This window comes from Prinia subflava (genome assembly GCF_021018805.1).
Source record: "Prinia subflava isolate CZ2003 ecotype Zambia chromosome W unlocalized genomic scaffold, Cam_Psub_1.2 scaffold_33_NEW, whole genome shotgun sequence".
Taxonomy (NCBI): domain Eukaryota; kingdom Metazoa; phylum Chordata; class Aves; order Passeriformes; family Cisticolidae; genus Prinia; species Prinia subflava.
This window is the reverse complement of record NW_026960610.1, coordinates 2,039,643-2,053,773: the sequence shown is the minus strand read 5'-3', so window position 1 is coordinate 2,053,773 and position 14,131 is coordinate 2,039,643. Positions and strand designations below refer to the sequence as shown.

The 14,131-nt window shown below is 45.0% G+C and overlaps 1 protein-coding gene across 14 annotated transcripts in view; it reads left to right on the top strand.

Moving 5' to 3' along the window:
• Positions 1-3,921, top strand: part of ZNF532 (zinc finger protein 532) — a 67,568-nt gene extending 63,647 nt beyond the window's left edge. For all 14 annotated transcript variants that reach the window (XM_063424508.1, XM_063424503.1, XM_063424502.1 and 11 more), the window contains 3 exons: positions 1,199-1,311; positions 1,651-1,798; positions 2,058-3,921. In XM_063424508.1, the coding sequence (XP_063280578.1) occupies positions 1,199-1,311; positions 1,651-1,798; positions 2,058-2,552 (756 nt within the window). In that variant the 3' untranslated portion in view covers positions 2,553-3,921. The remainder of the gene's footprint in view (positions 1-1,198; positions 1,312-1,650; positions 1,799-2,057) is intronic.
• Positions 3,922-14,131: the final 10,210 nt, after the last annotated feature.

The window sequence follows — 14,131 nt, the reverse complement described above, 5'->3', positions numbered from 1 at the left end:
GGAACTCTCTACACAGACAGATTCACATGTTCTGATCCTCTCCTGAGGATCCTGGATGAAGGGAGCCAGCTGTAGGGTAGGAAGTTTTGTAGCCACCTTGGTGTGACTCTCTGCCTGATCTTGAAAGTGCTGCAAGAAAAAAAAAAAGTTACCAGCCTAGACAAGGGAGGGTTCCAACAAGCCTGTACAACTCCTGTCTGAAACTGGATCATGTGTGTCTGTCTTCCACCAGGCAGTCATATGCTGAGCTCCTTGGACTTGTGTGCAGGTGTGTTTCTGTGAAAGGGCAGATGTTTTCTAAGTAGGAATTACCCACTCCAACTTGCTCATTGATCATCCTCTTCCTGTCAAGACAAGATACTGTACAACAGATCGTGGTGCACTTAATTACAGAACTAATTTTTCAGTTCTTTTTGGTTTGGCTGCCATTGCAGAAACTATTGCATCCAAAATCCTGTTTGGATCTCTATCTCAAGTATCCCCAAGGAATTTATAACAAGTGGGGTCACAGCTGGCTACCCCACATAGTGCCCCCAGGTCTGAGCATCATCCTTCTCCTGCTTTTCTGACCACAGGCTTGATGACTCTGCTCACTGCCACACAGCTACGATGTGTGACTGCTCCAGCCCTTCCTTTACTTTTTCCTTCCACTTGACCAGCTGCAACATTAACTCCACAGAATTCCCCAAACAGATGACCATCAAGTTGACATCAGATCATACCACTCATTTTGTCATGACTTTCCTGAGCCCTGAGTCTGTGAGGTTCAAGTTTGGTCCTTCTTCTGTGCTCTTCACTGCTCCCTGTATGTGGCTGAGGAGCTCCTAGTCAGCAGCTGAGGATATGGTTTGGTGATGGGAAGGGAAAGCAACCCCCTCGTCCTGCTGCCTTTATTGATCCAGAAATAGTCTTCTGATCTTCCCTGTTTCTTTGGTGGAAGAAATTCTCTTCACCCACTGTCCGTGACACCAGTTTACAGCTGGGGACAGGTGTGTGTGCAGCTCATGGGAGCCACACTGCTTTGAAAGAGGTCCAGCTTTGATTTGTACAGTGTTGTTGAAAGGGGGGGGGATGTACGTGAAGTACAGTACCAAAAACAGGTAAGTGATGTTTCTTCCCTATTAATCAAAAGGTTCAACACATGCACCACTTTAACTGAGCCTTTTTAATGAAAGTCTTTATCTTCTTTTTTTTAAAGCAAATGAAGAAACATCCTTGTCGGCAATGTGACAAATCTTTCAGTTCATCCCATAGTTTATGTCGGCACAATCGTATCAAGCACAAAGGCATTAGGAAGGTTTATACGTGCTCGTAAGTTCTGTTTTCATTTATTTAGAAATGGAATACAAAAACCATTGTTAGTTGAACATCTTAACTGTGTAAGACCCAGTGTCCCATTCATTCAGATGCTCAGGACAGGCCAAATCAATTACCTGTCCTGCCTGCAGAAACATGTCAGGCTCCTGAAAGTGTAGTGTGTAAAGTCTACAATCTGAAACTTGGCTGAGCTGAGCACTTGCAGTTCCTGCAAGCTGAGCACTTTGGGGAACCTGGTTTTCAGGAGTCTCTCAAATACACAACCACTCTTCCAATCTACAAAAGGCACTTGTTAAGCATGACACTTTAATGTTTGTGTGTGTGTGTCTGCAGGCACTGCCCAGATTCAAGACGTACTTTTACCAAAAGGTTGATGTTGGAAAAACATATTCAGTTGATGCATGGCATTAAAGACCCTGATGTGAAAGAAATTACTGAATCTACTAATATGGAAGAAAGGGAAGTAAAAGAAGACACAAAGGTAATCACTTAGAAGACTCATTCAATCACTGAGAATGTTTTTTTTTGTGGGTATATATTCAGGATCTTTAAATAAATACAGGTACTTAATTGCCATAAATGTCTCATCTTCTGTGAAGTAGAGCCCCAAAAGGATTGTTTAACAGAGTTGTTCTAGAATCTGCCAAGGGAAAGGTTCTGACATTTACAAGTCACAAATAGTTATGAAAAGAACTGCATATTTATGCTTACATGATACACTGTTTCTGTCTTTTTGTTAGGTTCCTATTCCAAAGCGTAAATTGGAAGAACCTGTAAAGGAGTTCAGACCTCCACGAGGTGCAATCATTCAGCCATTAAAGAAGCTGAAGATAAATGTTTTTAAAGTTCACAAGTGTGCAGTTTGTGGCTTTACAACAGAAAATCTTCTCCAGTTTCATGAACATATTCCTCAGCATAAATCTGATGGCTCTTCATACCAATGCAGGGAATGTGGACTCTGCTACACATCTCACGTGTCCCTTTCCAGACACCTCTTCATTGTACATAAGCTGAAGGAGCCTCAGCCAGTATCAAAACAGAATGGGTCTGGGGAGGATAATCAGCAAGAAAACAAACTCAGTCATGAGGATGACTCGTCCGACAGCGTGGCATCGGACAGAAGATGCAAAGTGTGTGCAAAGACTTTTGAAACTGAAGCGGCCTTAAACACTCACATGAGAACACATGGCATGGCCTTTATCAAGTCCAAAAGAATGAGTTCAGCTGAGAAGTGATCAGATTGTTTGGGATGCAGAAATCTCGCTCCACATTGGAATACTAATGACATTTTTGCTACAGAAAATTCAAGGTATAATAGTGTTAACAGTACTGTTCAGGCTGTTGCAATATATTCTGTATAAAAGTGTCCCCTTCACCTCATTGTCTATACCCTCAGAACCATTGAAGCAGTATTTGAGTTGAAAAGAGTTTGTATATATGTAAACTAATAATTTTTATACTCTTTTGTTATGTGTTTGTATCAGTAACTAGTGGAAAAATTGGTTTTTTTCTGTTTTGTTTCTGTTCTTTTGTAGCAAGTTTCTTTAAAACAGAGTTCTGAATGCTGGGACAGTTCCTTAGGTTCTCTTAAACTATTTGGTTTTTGAATGCTTCTGAAAGAAAGTTTAGCTAATGGAAGTGCATCAGGAGGAGGTGCTAGGAGGGGAGAGGAGAGAGGAAGCAAGATAAGGGGAGATTTTAAATTCTAAAGAACTTGGGTTTCCAAATGTCTAAGGAAGCTTTTAAACTTTTTCTTACAAAATACATTATAAAAAAAAAAAAAAAAAAAGTACCACTGCATGTGTAAAATGAAGAGCTGGTTTTTATGTGGCAACACCAGAACAGGTGCAGACCTCCTGTTCCTATACTCCTTTTGAAGAGTATAAATGCACAACTCTGAGTATCATGAGTGATTTTTTAGGTCATCAGGTGCTTGTGATCAAAGCTCAAATTGTTACCAAAGGGCTGGGCTGCTCTGGATTTAAGAAATAAGATGTAATTAGAGGAATAGGTTTATAATGATGATTTTTTTGTCATGTAATTTATTAAACATATAGAAGTGAGTACACAGCATTATTTATTTTCCTTGCTGGTTATTGAAAGGAAATAGTTGACTTTTGCTACAGGGGTTGGGATTTGCCAGCTCCACATGATCATGCCAAATGTTCTGGTGCTCAGTGTCACACACAGCCACAACTGCGAAGGAGCCAGCCCCAGCCAGGAGTGGGACTGGGTCCTGCAGCTTTAGCACAGGCCCTGCAAAGCTCGGCCAGACATTGCAAACTCCTGTCCAGCACCACTGGTTTTGCTTGCTCAAGTACAAAAAGGTACCATACTCTCCCTTTCAGATAGAGTTCTCTGTGAGAGTATATTTTTAGTTTGTTTTGCATTTTATACCTTGTATGTAACCCTACAAAAAAAATTTTGTACTTTTTTTTTAAACAAATTGTGTATATATAGATAGCTGCATGATAAACAGTAGTAATTGTTGGGTTCCTTAAAAGCCTTGCTGCTGTCAGATGTTACTATACATTATGTCCATTACAACTGTATTAAACACATTTCATATGTAAATAAATGGGGAGCATTTTGCCCCAAAAGATTTGTGAGATTCTGTTATTTATCATTAAATTTTAATAGTTTTAAATTTTGAAGTGTTTAAAAAAATATGGATCCTCTCAGCCACCTCTGTAAAACCTAATCATTTTGGTAATTGTGTATCAGATACATTAGTTCTGTTCTCTCCATCCTCATTCCTAGTTTGGCTCCTGGGTAAATGCTTGTTAGCCCATTTATATTACTGGCATATCAAGTGCTTGTGAGGTACCTCATCCTACACCACACAGCAGGCACAGCATGTCAGTGTGTGCTGGCCAGTGCCACCACTGCCCTTCCCATTTAGTGGATACCTCTGAACACTTGTTTGTTGATGTGCACTGTCAACTGTACAACAAATGAGTTATCACTATGCAGAATGGTGTTTTGTATACAGTGAACAGGTAATAAAAGTTCAATTTTCACAGCCATTACTAATACTTTTCTTTATTTTCCCTTTTCACTTTCTTACACCTGCAAGTAACCCGATGATGCAAATGGCATCATGGTGCCAGGGTATCACGCTGCCACTCGTGTCCCCAGAGGAGCTCCTGCACAGCCAGGGAGTGCAGCCCAGCTGCTTGGCAGTGGGCTCTCTTCAGGTCAAACTGGCAGATCAATTTAACTCTCCTGCCAGTAATCTCTTGAAAGGTTTACGGGACAGAGGGTCTTGAACTACCCCATAAGCTCTAGCCACATTTCTGTGTCAGAGCTGACATACCTCCTTAACAGGAAGACAGTGTCCTGAAAAGCAGGAGCTGAACAGAAGGTTTTAAAGCAATGTGAGATACAGTGAAAAGGCACAAATATCAGGAGGAATGCCTAAAGGAAGTATTTCCTCTTGTAAACTATAGAAAAAATATGTTTAAACTTATTTTTGTCCAAGATCTGACATTTGAGTTGTTTGCTTTTAATTAACACTGTGACACTAACAGTCAGTTATGACATAAATACTCCTCTTTTTACCTCTATCCTGTGAGGATTGAACACTAATGGATTAAATCTCATAAAACCTCTCTGAGAGTTAGTAAAGGGATCATATAGATTCCACCATTTTGCAGCCACTCTTGTGGTTGGAAACAAAGGTGCTTAACAGTGCAACCTCAAATTGCGACAGAAACTAAGGCTATATATCTCCTCCTGTTGTATGCCTCCCCATTCCATCCCTTCTGCTCTTCAGGGAGGCAGGGAGCGCAGAGACCTCTGCCCAAATATCCAGCTGCACACAAACTGCCCAACCAGGACTGCACCAAGGTTCAGGTCCACCTGCCAACACAGCCTCGATATAACTGGTTTTTCACCTGCTAATATTCGTTAACACCTCACCTCAGGGCATGTGGGCAGTGCCTTGCTGCCAGTCACCTGGCTTGGGCTGTGTGGATGTGGGGTCTTTGAGAAATAGCACCAAAATAAGACACTTAGGCTGTAGTAAAGTGGTGCGGGGGGAAACCCCACAAACCATGGGAACATGCACTCACCAGTGGGGAAGTAACAGAAAGTGACAGCAGGGGAGTTCACAATAGCCCAGTGAGGCAGCATGGAGCTGGCCCTCCTCACTGTGCCCAGGGCTATACCAAGGCACTTTGCAAAATGTGCAATTTGCCACAATAAAGATGCCCTTGAGAAAGGATGTGAGACTAGACAAAAGGAACAATAAGGGGAAGTGAGACACTGTCAGCCAGAGCCATCTCACTCTGATGGTGGAGGGTTAAAATAATAATTTCTGTTTAAGCTAACTGCGGGTAGTTGGGGGAAGGTAGAAGACGCACAATCTGAACTTTACAGATAGCTTGGAACAAACGTCAGCTTCTGCAACTAGCTGCATACCATTGTTTAAGTATCACTCCAGCCCAGGAGATAATCGAGAAGCATTGTTTTAACCAAATCAAGTATAACACAGGGTAGAGCGTAGGTATGATCTAAGATAGTAACTAAGAAATAGGATAGCCAGTATCTAGGGGTGGAGGATGGTTAACATATGTATAATTTGAAACTATAAAAATCACAAATCAACTCTGTATTCTGGGGCACAAGATTTGGGCACTGTATGCCCCTGTGTCCCCGCGCGCTCAAATAAAGAACCACCTATGATCGCCTTCGTGTGGTTATATGTTTTCCTACGCTAACAACTCTGTGCAATCAACCTCAGGAAACAAAATGCTCTGCCACAAGAGCAGTGGGCTCGGGGGAGAGGCAAGTGCAATTCCAGACCCTTCCCGGGACAAGACCTAAGGCAATAGCCTGAAGTTACGTCAAGGAAGGTTCAGGTTGGATATTGGAGAAAGGTTCTTGACCCAGAGGGTGTTTGGGCACTGGAACAGGCTCCCTCAAGACGTCATCACAGCACCAAGCCTGACAGAGTTCACAAAGTGTTGGAATACTCTGGGGCACATGGTGTGATTCTTAGGGATGGTACTGTGCAGAGCCAGGAGTTGGACTTGATGATCTTTGTGAGCCCCTTCCAAGTCAGCAGATTCTGTGATTCTGTTGTGCGCTCCCCCATGCAGGGTGCATTCTCAGCCTGCCGCCCACTTCCTCACTCTAGCATGCCCCAATCCTTCATGTCCCACCATACACATTGGGGCTATGCTATACCTCTAAACTCGGCCAGAAATAAGTCTCACTAAATCAATGCATTTGTGTTGTCCAGTTGTCTTGGTTTGGAAAGAAAGGTATCTGTCAGGGAAAACTGGAGTTTCCCTTGGAATGGAGAATGTAAAACCTCCTCCCTCCAAATTATTACAATTTTGCAAGTAGGAGCTTTCAGGCAAAAATATGGGAATAGGAATAACAGTTCTTTACTAGGAATATTAAAAAATACAAATGCAGTAGTACAAAAAAACAAACAAGGAAACAAACAAAAGACCTAGAAAACCCTGAGAGAGTCAGAGATATGACCTGACACCCTGTTGTCAGGGTGTTGGAAGCAGTCCAAATAAGTCCTCCTGAAGTGGCAGATGTTGTTCTGTGAAGTAGAAATGATCCTGTAGAAAAAAAAGGGTCCAGTGCTGGCAAGATGGGTCTGGTCTTCCTCCAAGAATTCAGTAGAAAACCGGCTGAATTAGTGTTTGGGATTGCAAGTTTTATCCCAGTGGAAAGGCTTTGGCTCCTCCCACGGAGTAGAGCATCTCACAATGGAATGAAGTAATGTTGTCAGTCATGTGAGAGGCCTTAAATGGCCCATTCACAGGTGATGTCCCTCAGAGGAGGATGGGTGGAGGAAGAGATAAGAAGGCACTGCCTTATCTGGTGTTATCGGTTGTCCCATTAACAGAAGGCATCCACCCTCTTCCCTGTAACCGAATTTCTTAGAGGTCATGGGCATGATGTGCTGTGGAATGATATCTGAGCTATCCCAAACTGGGCCTCAGATTTGGGCCTGTGTAGAAGTAGATAAGCTTGTGGCGCAGTTAGAAATTAGGTTAAGGTGTGTGCATAGACTGGATAGGACAATTAGAGTGAAGTCACAGTAGCTGCCTTAAACTGAGATAGTTTACATATTTGTTCACGCTGAATGCCAATAAAAATGCACCTGCAACTGTAAATTATTTTGTACTGTATGAAACCAGCCATTTCAAGAATAAAGAGGAGAACGTATGTTTTAACCATATTGGTCGTATCGTGCGTTGCTCTGTTCCAACTTCCATATAGAGACCCTGGGTTCATTCTGGTGCCTGAACAGGGACAATTTTTTATTTTTGCTTAGATGCAGTCTTGATTTTATTAGGTTTTAATACGGATTTTATTTTGAATTTTTAATTTTACGTTTGAATATGAATTTTGCTTGAATGCAGTGAAAGACTCTGCGCTTGGTTTACCCAGTGTGCAAAATTCGGACCAAATATCCGAACCGGCCACAGAGCGGTGCCGAACTCACAGAGATGGGGCTGGAAGTGTCGTCCGTCTGCTTCACCTGGAGAGGAACAGCGGCACGCAGTGGAAAGGAGAGGTAAGCGGCCGTGCGTGAAAGAAAGGAACTGAAAGTAAAAAATGGAGAAGGAACTTCACACGGCAATGCAGCTTCTCGCAACCATTGTCTCTAAAAGGAGCGAGAAAATAAAAGAAACTGATATAGAGCAGTTAACCCTATGGGCCAGGAAAAAAGGAAAGCTAAACCAACCATTGCTTCTTTTTAGTGAAGAAGAATGGAAAGAAATAGGTGAATTATTATCGGACTGTGCTATTTCACAAGGAAAGGAAAGTAAGGCGGCAACAGAGTTAGGCGTGATTTGGATAAAGGTGATAAATACCTTGCAAGTTTTCGCCACTGAAAGGTGAGCAGCTCAAGCAGCCATCTGGACTCTAGAGGGGGCAGTCCCCCTGCCATCTGATCAGGGAGTGCCTGCCGCCGAGCCAAAAGAGCTGAAAAAACAATCCAGAGTTGCGAGATTTTTGGTACAAATTCCACACATCCTGTGAAAGGGAACGCAGCTCCAGTGTTCTCCTCTTTGCGTGAAGTAATGGATACAGCCACAAGCCATGTGAGCCAATCACTGGAAGTGCTCTCATTGGCTTCCGGAGAGAATGAAAGCAAACAGGAAAAGCCCCGGTTGCCGGGCTCAGGGGGCGTGGTGAAAGATGAGGAGGCAGGCAGGGCCAAAGGTGGAGCAGGGCGGGCACAAGTGACGCAGCAGGGAGGCAGAGTTCGGGGCGGTGCCGGCTCTCCCTTCACCGGAAGACAAGCTGATGTCACCAGCACATGTGACCAAAACAAACATGGTGGCCCCCATTGCTACTTCCAGAAACTCGGACCCGGTCTGGTCCGACCTTCCCACGCCACCGCACCCAGCACCAGCGCAGCCCGACACCCACCCACAGCCAACCCATTGCCCCCTGCCAGAATCTGACTCAGAAGGAGAGGGTTCTGAGCCCGATGTTCGTTGCACACCCCAGCCGCAAGAAAAAGTACCATGTTCAGATGAATTACAACAAATAATAACTAGACTCGCCGAGCTTTCTAATCGCCAGAGCCAACTTGAGCAGCAAGCAGTTGCAGCATCCAGAATTTCTCCACAAAAAATGCACAATTTACCAGCTTTATCCTCTTTGCAATCCAATCAGGCATTGCCGCCTGCTGCCCAGCAGATGGCGCTGCCTGCCACCCAAACAGACCCAATTCAAAAACACTGGGCTGGTGTTTTAAAAGAAGCTATTTTAGATGGTGATTCTAAAGATGCTAATTCCATTGTCTGCCCAGTCATCATATAGCAAAACCACGCTAAATGGGAATCACACGAATGGAAGGTCTTACAATCGGCCAAATAGACTGTCACAAACCATGGTATTAGATCTGAAGCAGCCAAAAATATCATACAATATATTTTTACTGCTGATCTCCTTTGTCCAGCAGACTGTTCTAGCACTGCATCTTTGCTATTGACACCCTCGCAATTTCTTATTTTTGAGAGGGAATGGAGACTCTTAGCCACTGAAGAGGCTAATAAACATCAGATAGTAGGAGACCCATTTTATGGAATCCAGCCAGATATGTTGATAGGACAGGGTCCTAACGCAACTACTAATGTACAACTTACATTTCCAATTGAAATCCACCAGCTGTCTCAGGCATTGGCCCACAAGGCTTTACTACTGGTGCCAGACAAGAAAATGCCTGTGTCATATGCAAATGTTAAGCAAGGAACCACTGAACTTTATGGCCAGTTCATCGATCGCTTGTCTGCAGCTTTAAAAGATGCCCCAGACTTACCCACAGAAGTGCAGGAACATCTATTTCGTTCCCTTGCTTTTGCAAATGCTAACGGGCGCACGAGGACTGTGTTAGCTTCCCTTCCTCAAGGCTGTGGAGTCGATGAGATGTTAGTAAGAGCAACCAGAGCAGAACAGAACAACCAAACGGCAGCATTCACAGCAGCTATGCAAAATGCAATGCAACAACAGGGACATATTGCAGCTGCATTAACAGGAAAAAATATCAGCCATTCCACAAATAACAGAAGACTAGCATCTGGCATTGTTTGCTTCCGCTGTGGTGATAAAGGCCATTTCAAACGAGCCTGTCAAAAGACTGTGTGGTGTCACAAATGTAATGCAGACACCCATGCCACTGAAGCTTGTAGGAAGCAGGGAAACTTCAAAACCAGCGCACTAAGGCAGCGCGCCAGGACACAAATCAACGCCTTGACCCACAAGACCCTGAAAGTGGTTTCCTAGTTAAGAACAGGCCTGCCACATGGGGAAGCCTTGGCGTGGATGTAACAACAGCAGCAAAAGTCACCTTACAAGACAAAGAAGTAACCATGATTCCCACCAATGTATATGGGCCAATGTACAGCACAATCTCTCTAGTTGGAGGTTTATTGCTGGGAAGATCCTCCACAGGCAAACAAGGTGTGATGGTGATTCCAGGATTCATCGATGCAGATTACACCGGACAAGTGAAAATAATGGCTTATGCTTTGCAACCACCTGTAACCATTCCAAAAGGGAGCAGAATTGCTCAAATTATCCCATTTGAAAATATTTTGCCACATCGTCAGTGGCCAAAAGAGCCAACTGAACAAGAAAGAGGAGATGGGAGCTTTGGATCAACTGACTACCATGTCTTTCTTACAATAAGCCTGAAAGATCTCCCGCACATCACAGTGAAATTACAACATGGTAACCAGATTGTCACCCAGTCACCACTTCTCAACACAGGCGCGGACATTTCCATTATCAATCAAATATCCGGGCCATCTGATTGGCCTCTGCAATCTCCCTACACCCACGTTGTACGGGTGGGCGGAATGAGTGTCCCCTCAATGAGCGCAGACCCTATCAGTATTATCTTTAAAGACAATCAAGTCATCATGACTCAACCCTACATTATGCTTTTGCCCGAAGAACTTCCAGTATTGCTAGGCAGAGATGTGCTTTCTCAGCTAGGGATGATCCTAACCACTAACCAGCATTTTACTTGATGGCCACTGCAGAGCAGCCACCCATTCTGAAAATCACCCGGTTGACTGAAACTCCTGTATGGGTCAAGCAGTGGCCAATGACAGAAGAAAGGCTGCAAATTACTAAACAATTAGTACAAGAGCAACTTGAAGCTGGTCACATTCAGCCCTCAGTGAGTCCATGGAACACACCAATTTGTTATCTCTAAAAAATCAGGAAAATGGAGATTATTACATGATCTCCACAAAGTCAATGAGCAAATGCAGGCAATGGGTGCTTTACAGCCAGGCCTGCCAGCACCAACTATGATACCTCAAGGGTGGAACATCGTAATCATCGATTTAAAAGACTGCTTCTTCACCATGCCGCTTCATCCACAGGACACTCAACGCTTTGCTGTGACATCTGTCAACAGAGCAGCCCCAGCACAGCGATATGAATGGACTGTATTGCCCCAGGGAGGGGGGAGAAACTCACCGACCATGTGTCAGTTATTCATTAACTGGGCCTTGCAACCCATTCGCCAACATTTTTCTAGTGCAATGATTTATCATTATGTCAATGACATTCTTATTGCCACCAAACAACCATTGGCAGAAATGGATTTAAACTGGTTGATTGCACAATTGAAACATCTTGGACTGACTGTAGCCCCAGAAAAAATAGAGAGATCAGCTCCTTGGAGATACTTAGGCTGGCTGATCACAAGTGCACAAATTCGCCCACAGAAGATCACCTTACACACCAGCATTTCCACCTTGCATGATGCCCAGAGACTTTTTGGAGACTTACAGTGGGTTCGTACCATTGTAGGAATCACCAATGATGATTTACAACCATTTTTATCGTGGCTTCGTGGTGGTGATGCCAGCAGTCCCCAAAAGTGTACCCCTGAACAACAAAGAGCTTTAATTCAGGTTTCAGAAAAGTTACAACGTGGTTGGAGTGCTCACCGTATAGAGCATCTTCCACTGTCACTTTTCCTTTCCAACCCTGATGCTTGTCCATTTGCCATTGTTTTTCAATGGCAAAAGAAAAAGGGGGAATGCCCATCTAGGTTTAGTTCAACAGCAAGTGTGGTGGAATGGGTGTTTTTACCTGTGCAACCAATGTTGCCTTCTGCTAAAAGGCATGTTGTGGTTTAGATTTAAGGGGGGTCCCCGGGGAAGGTTCCCTGGGAGCCACCCAGGCTCTAGGGTTGTGGGTGTTAGCATGCTGGCAGGTAAAGAGACTCTAGATGCTGGTGGGGTGGTGATGAGATGAGGGTTTATTTGGAGTCTTACCCCGGGAAGGCAGCATGGTCACTGAGGGAGAGGGGGAATGGAAGGAGAGAGAGGGAAGGGGAGTGGGGGAAGGGGAGAGAGGGAAGGGGAGCCTCCGGAGACCTCCTGGGCAAAGAGGGGCAAAGAGGACGAGCCCTCTCCATTTGCACTCTTAACAGGGAGGTTCAAAGTAGGCGGGGTAAGATTCCTCAGCCAATAGAGTTACAGATACACGATACTGCAGGGAGGTTACAGACTTAGGATAAACCATACACTTTCCATGGGTGAGCCAGCCAGAGCATACCATTTCCATAAAATGCAATTCCACAAAGGCAGGCGACCTGGTCTCAAGAAATGGCACGGCAACTCGGCCTCCCCGAGTCACTCGGGCCATTGACACACTAACGCCAACGTGGTGGATAGTCAAAATGGTGTTTATTACGTTACACCATGGGATTATATAGTCGGGGGGGTTATACTACGTCACAGGGGGATGGTAGCTGGGTCTAGCTAGGGTTAGTAAGGAGTGGAAAATTACTGGGGTTAGGGATTGCATACCACGGGAAGTGAGGGGGGAAGGGTCCCGCTGCTTTCCGTTCATCCCAAGATCTTCCACAGCGCCTGTCCCTACTTACCACATCTCTCCCCCCCCCCCCCGATAAATGAGGTAGTCATAAACATAGGCACTAAAATGAGGTACAAAATAGTAACTTGGTAAGGGGAAGGGGTTTGGTAAACCTGAGTAAACTCTGCAAGGCAAATTAGAAAAACCTTGCAACTGGCAGTGTTCACAGTTTGGTTTACAGCATTTGTTGCTGGCCCACAAACAGAATGTTTGTCGCCTTTCAATAGAAAGGCGGGCAACCTGGTTTCAGAAAGCCAGCACGGCAGCTCGACCTCTCCCGAGCTACTCAGGCCACTGACACGCTGACACCAATGTGGTGGACGGCAAATGGCGTTTATTGGATTAGCACATGGGGTTAAATAGTCTAAGGGGTCTTTACTATGTCAGAGGGGGGGCGGAGGGTTCAAGGTGAGAGGCCAATGGGGTTAGGAGGGGTCACCACAGGAGAGACGGGGGGAGGGTCCTTATCTTTCCGTGACATCGCGAGATCTTCCGGTCGCCTGCCCCTATCTATCACACACATCTCCCCCCCCCCCCCCCCCCACAAATAAATGAGGTAGTTAAAACATAGGCATTGAAAAAGGGGGTACAAGGTGGTAACTTAACAAGGAGAAAAAAGGGGGTTTGGAGAACCTGAGTAGGTTTTGCAAGGCAGATCAGGCAGACCTCACGACTGGCAATGTTCATAGTTTGACTCACAGCATTTGTTGTTGGCCCGTTCTAAGCATGTTTGAACAAATGTGACCAGCTTGTTTAGCAGGCACGGTCCAAAGGCGAGAGCTAAAAGCAGCATTGCCAGTGGACCTATCAGGGTGGAGATTAGGGTGGTGAGCCATGGCGATTGATTGAACCAGGACTCGAACCAGCCCTGTTGGGCTTCCCTGTCTCTCTTTCTCTGGGCCAGTCTGTCTCGGAGTTCCATCATGGAGTCTCTAACGACTCCTGTATGATCGGCATAAAAACAACATTCCTCTTTCAAGGCGGCACACAAGCCTCCTTGTTGCATGAACAGGAGGTCCAGTCCCCACCTGTTCTGCAGGACGACTTCTGAAAGCCAGGAAACTGATTTCTCTAGGAAGGAGATGGATTTCTCGATCCTCTGCAAGTCCTTGTCGATGGTCATTTGTAATTGAGAAAGTCCTTGGTGTCGGGTCACGAGGGCTGAGACACCTGTGGCCGTTCCGGCTGCTCCCAGTCCGAGCAGCATCGCGATGGTTACCCCTGTTATTATTTCTCGTTTGTGGAGCCGGCCAGGTTCCTCGAAAAGTTGACACACCTCCTCGTCTGAGTGGTACAGGACCCTAGGAACGATCAGAACTTGAACACAGAAATCATCAGTCTCATTGAATTTGGCAAGGGACACACAAGGACTCACCCCAGACCGCTGGCAAACCCACATCCCGGATGCAGATGGGATCACCCACTTATTGAT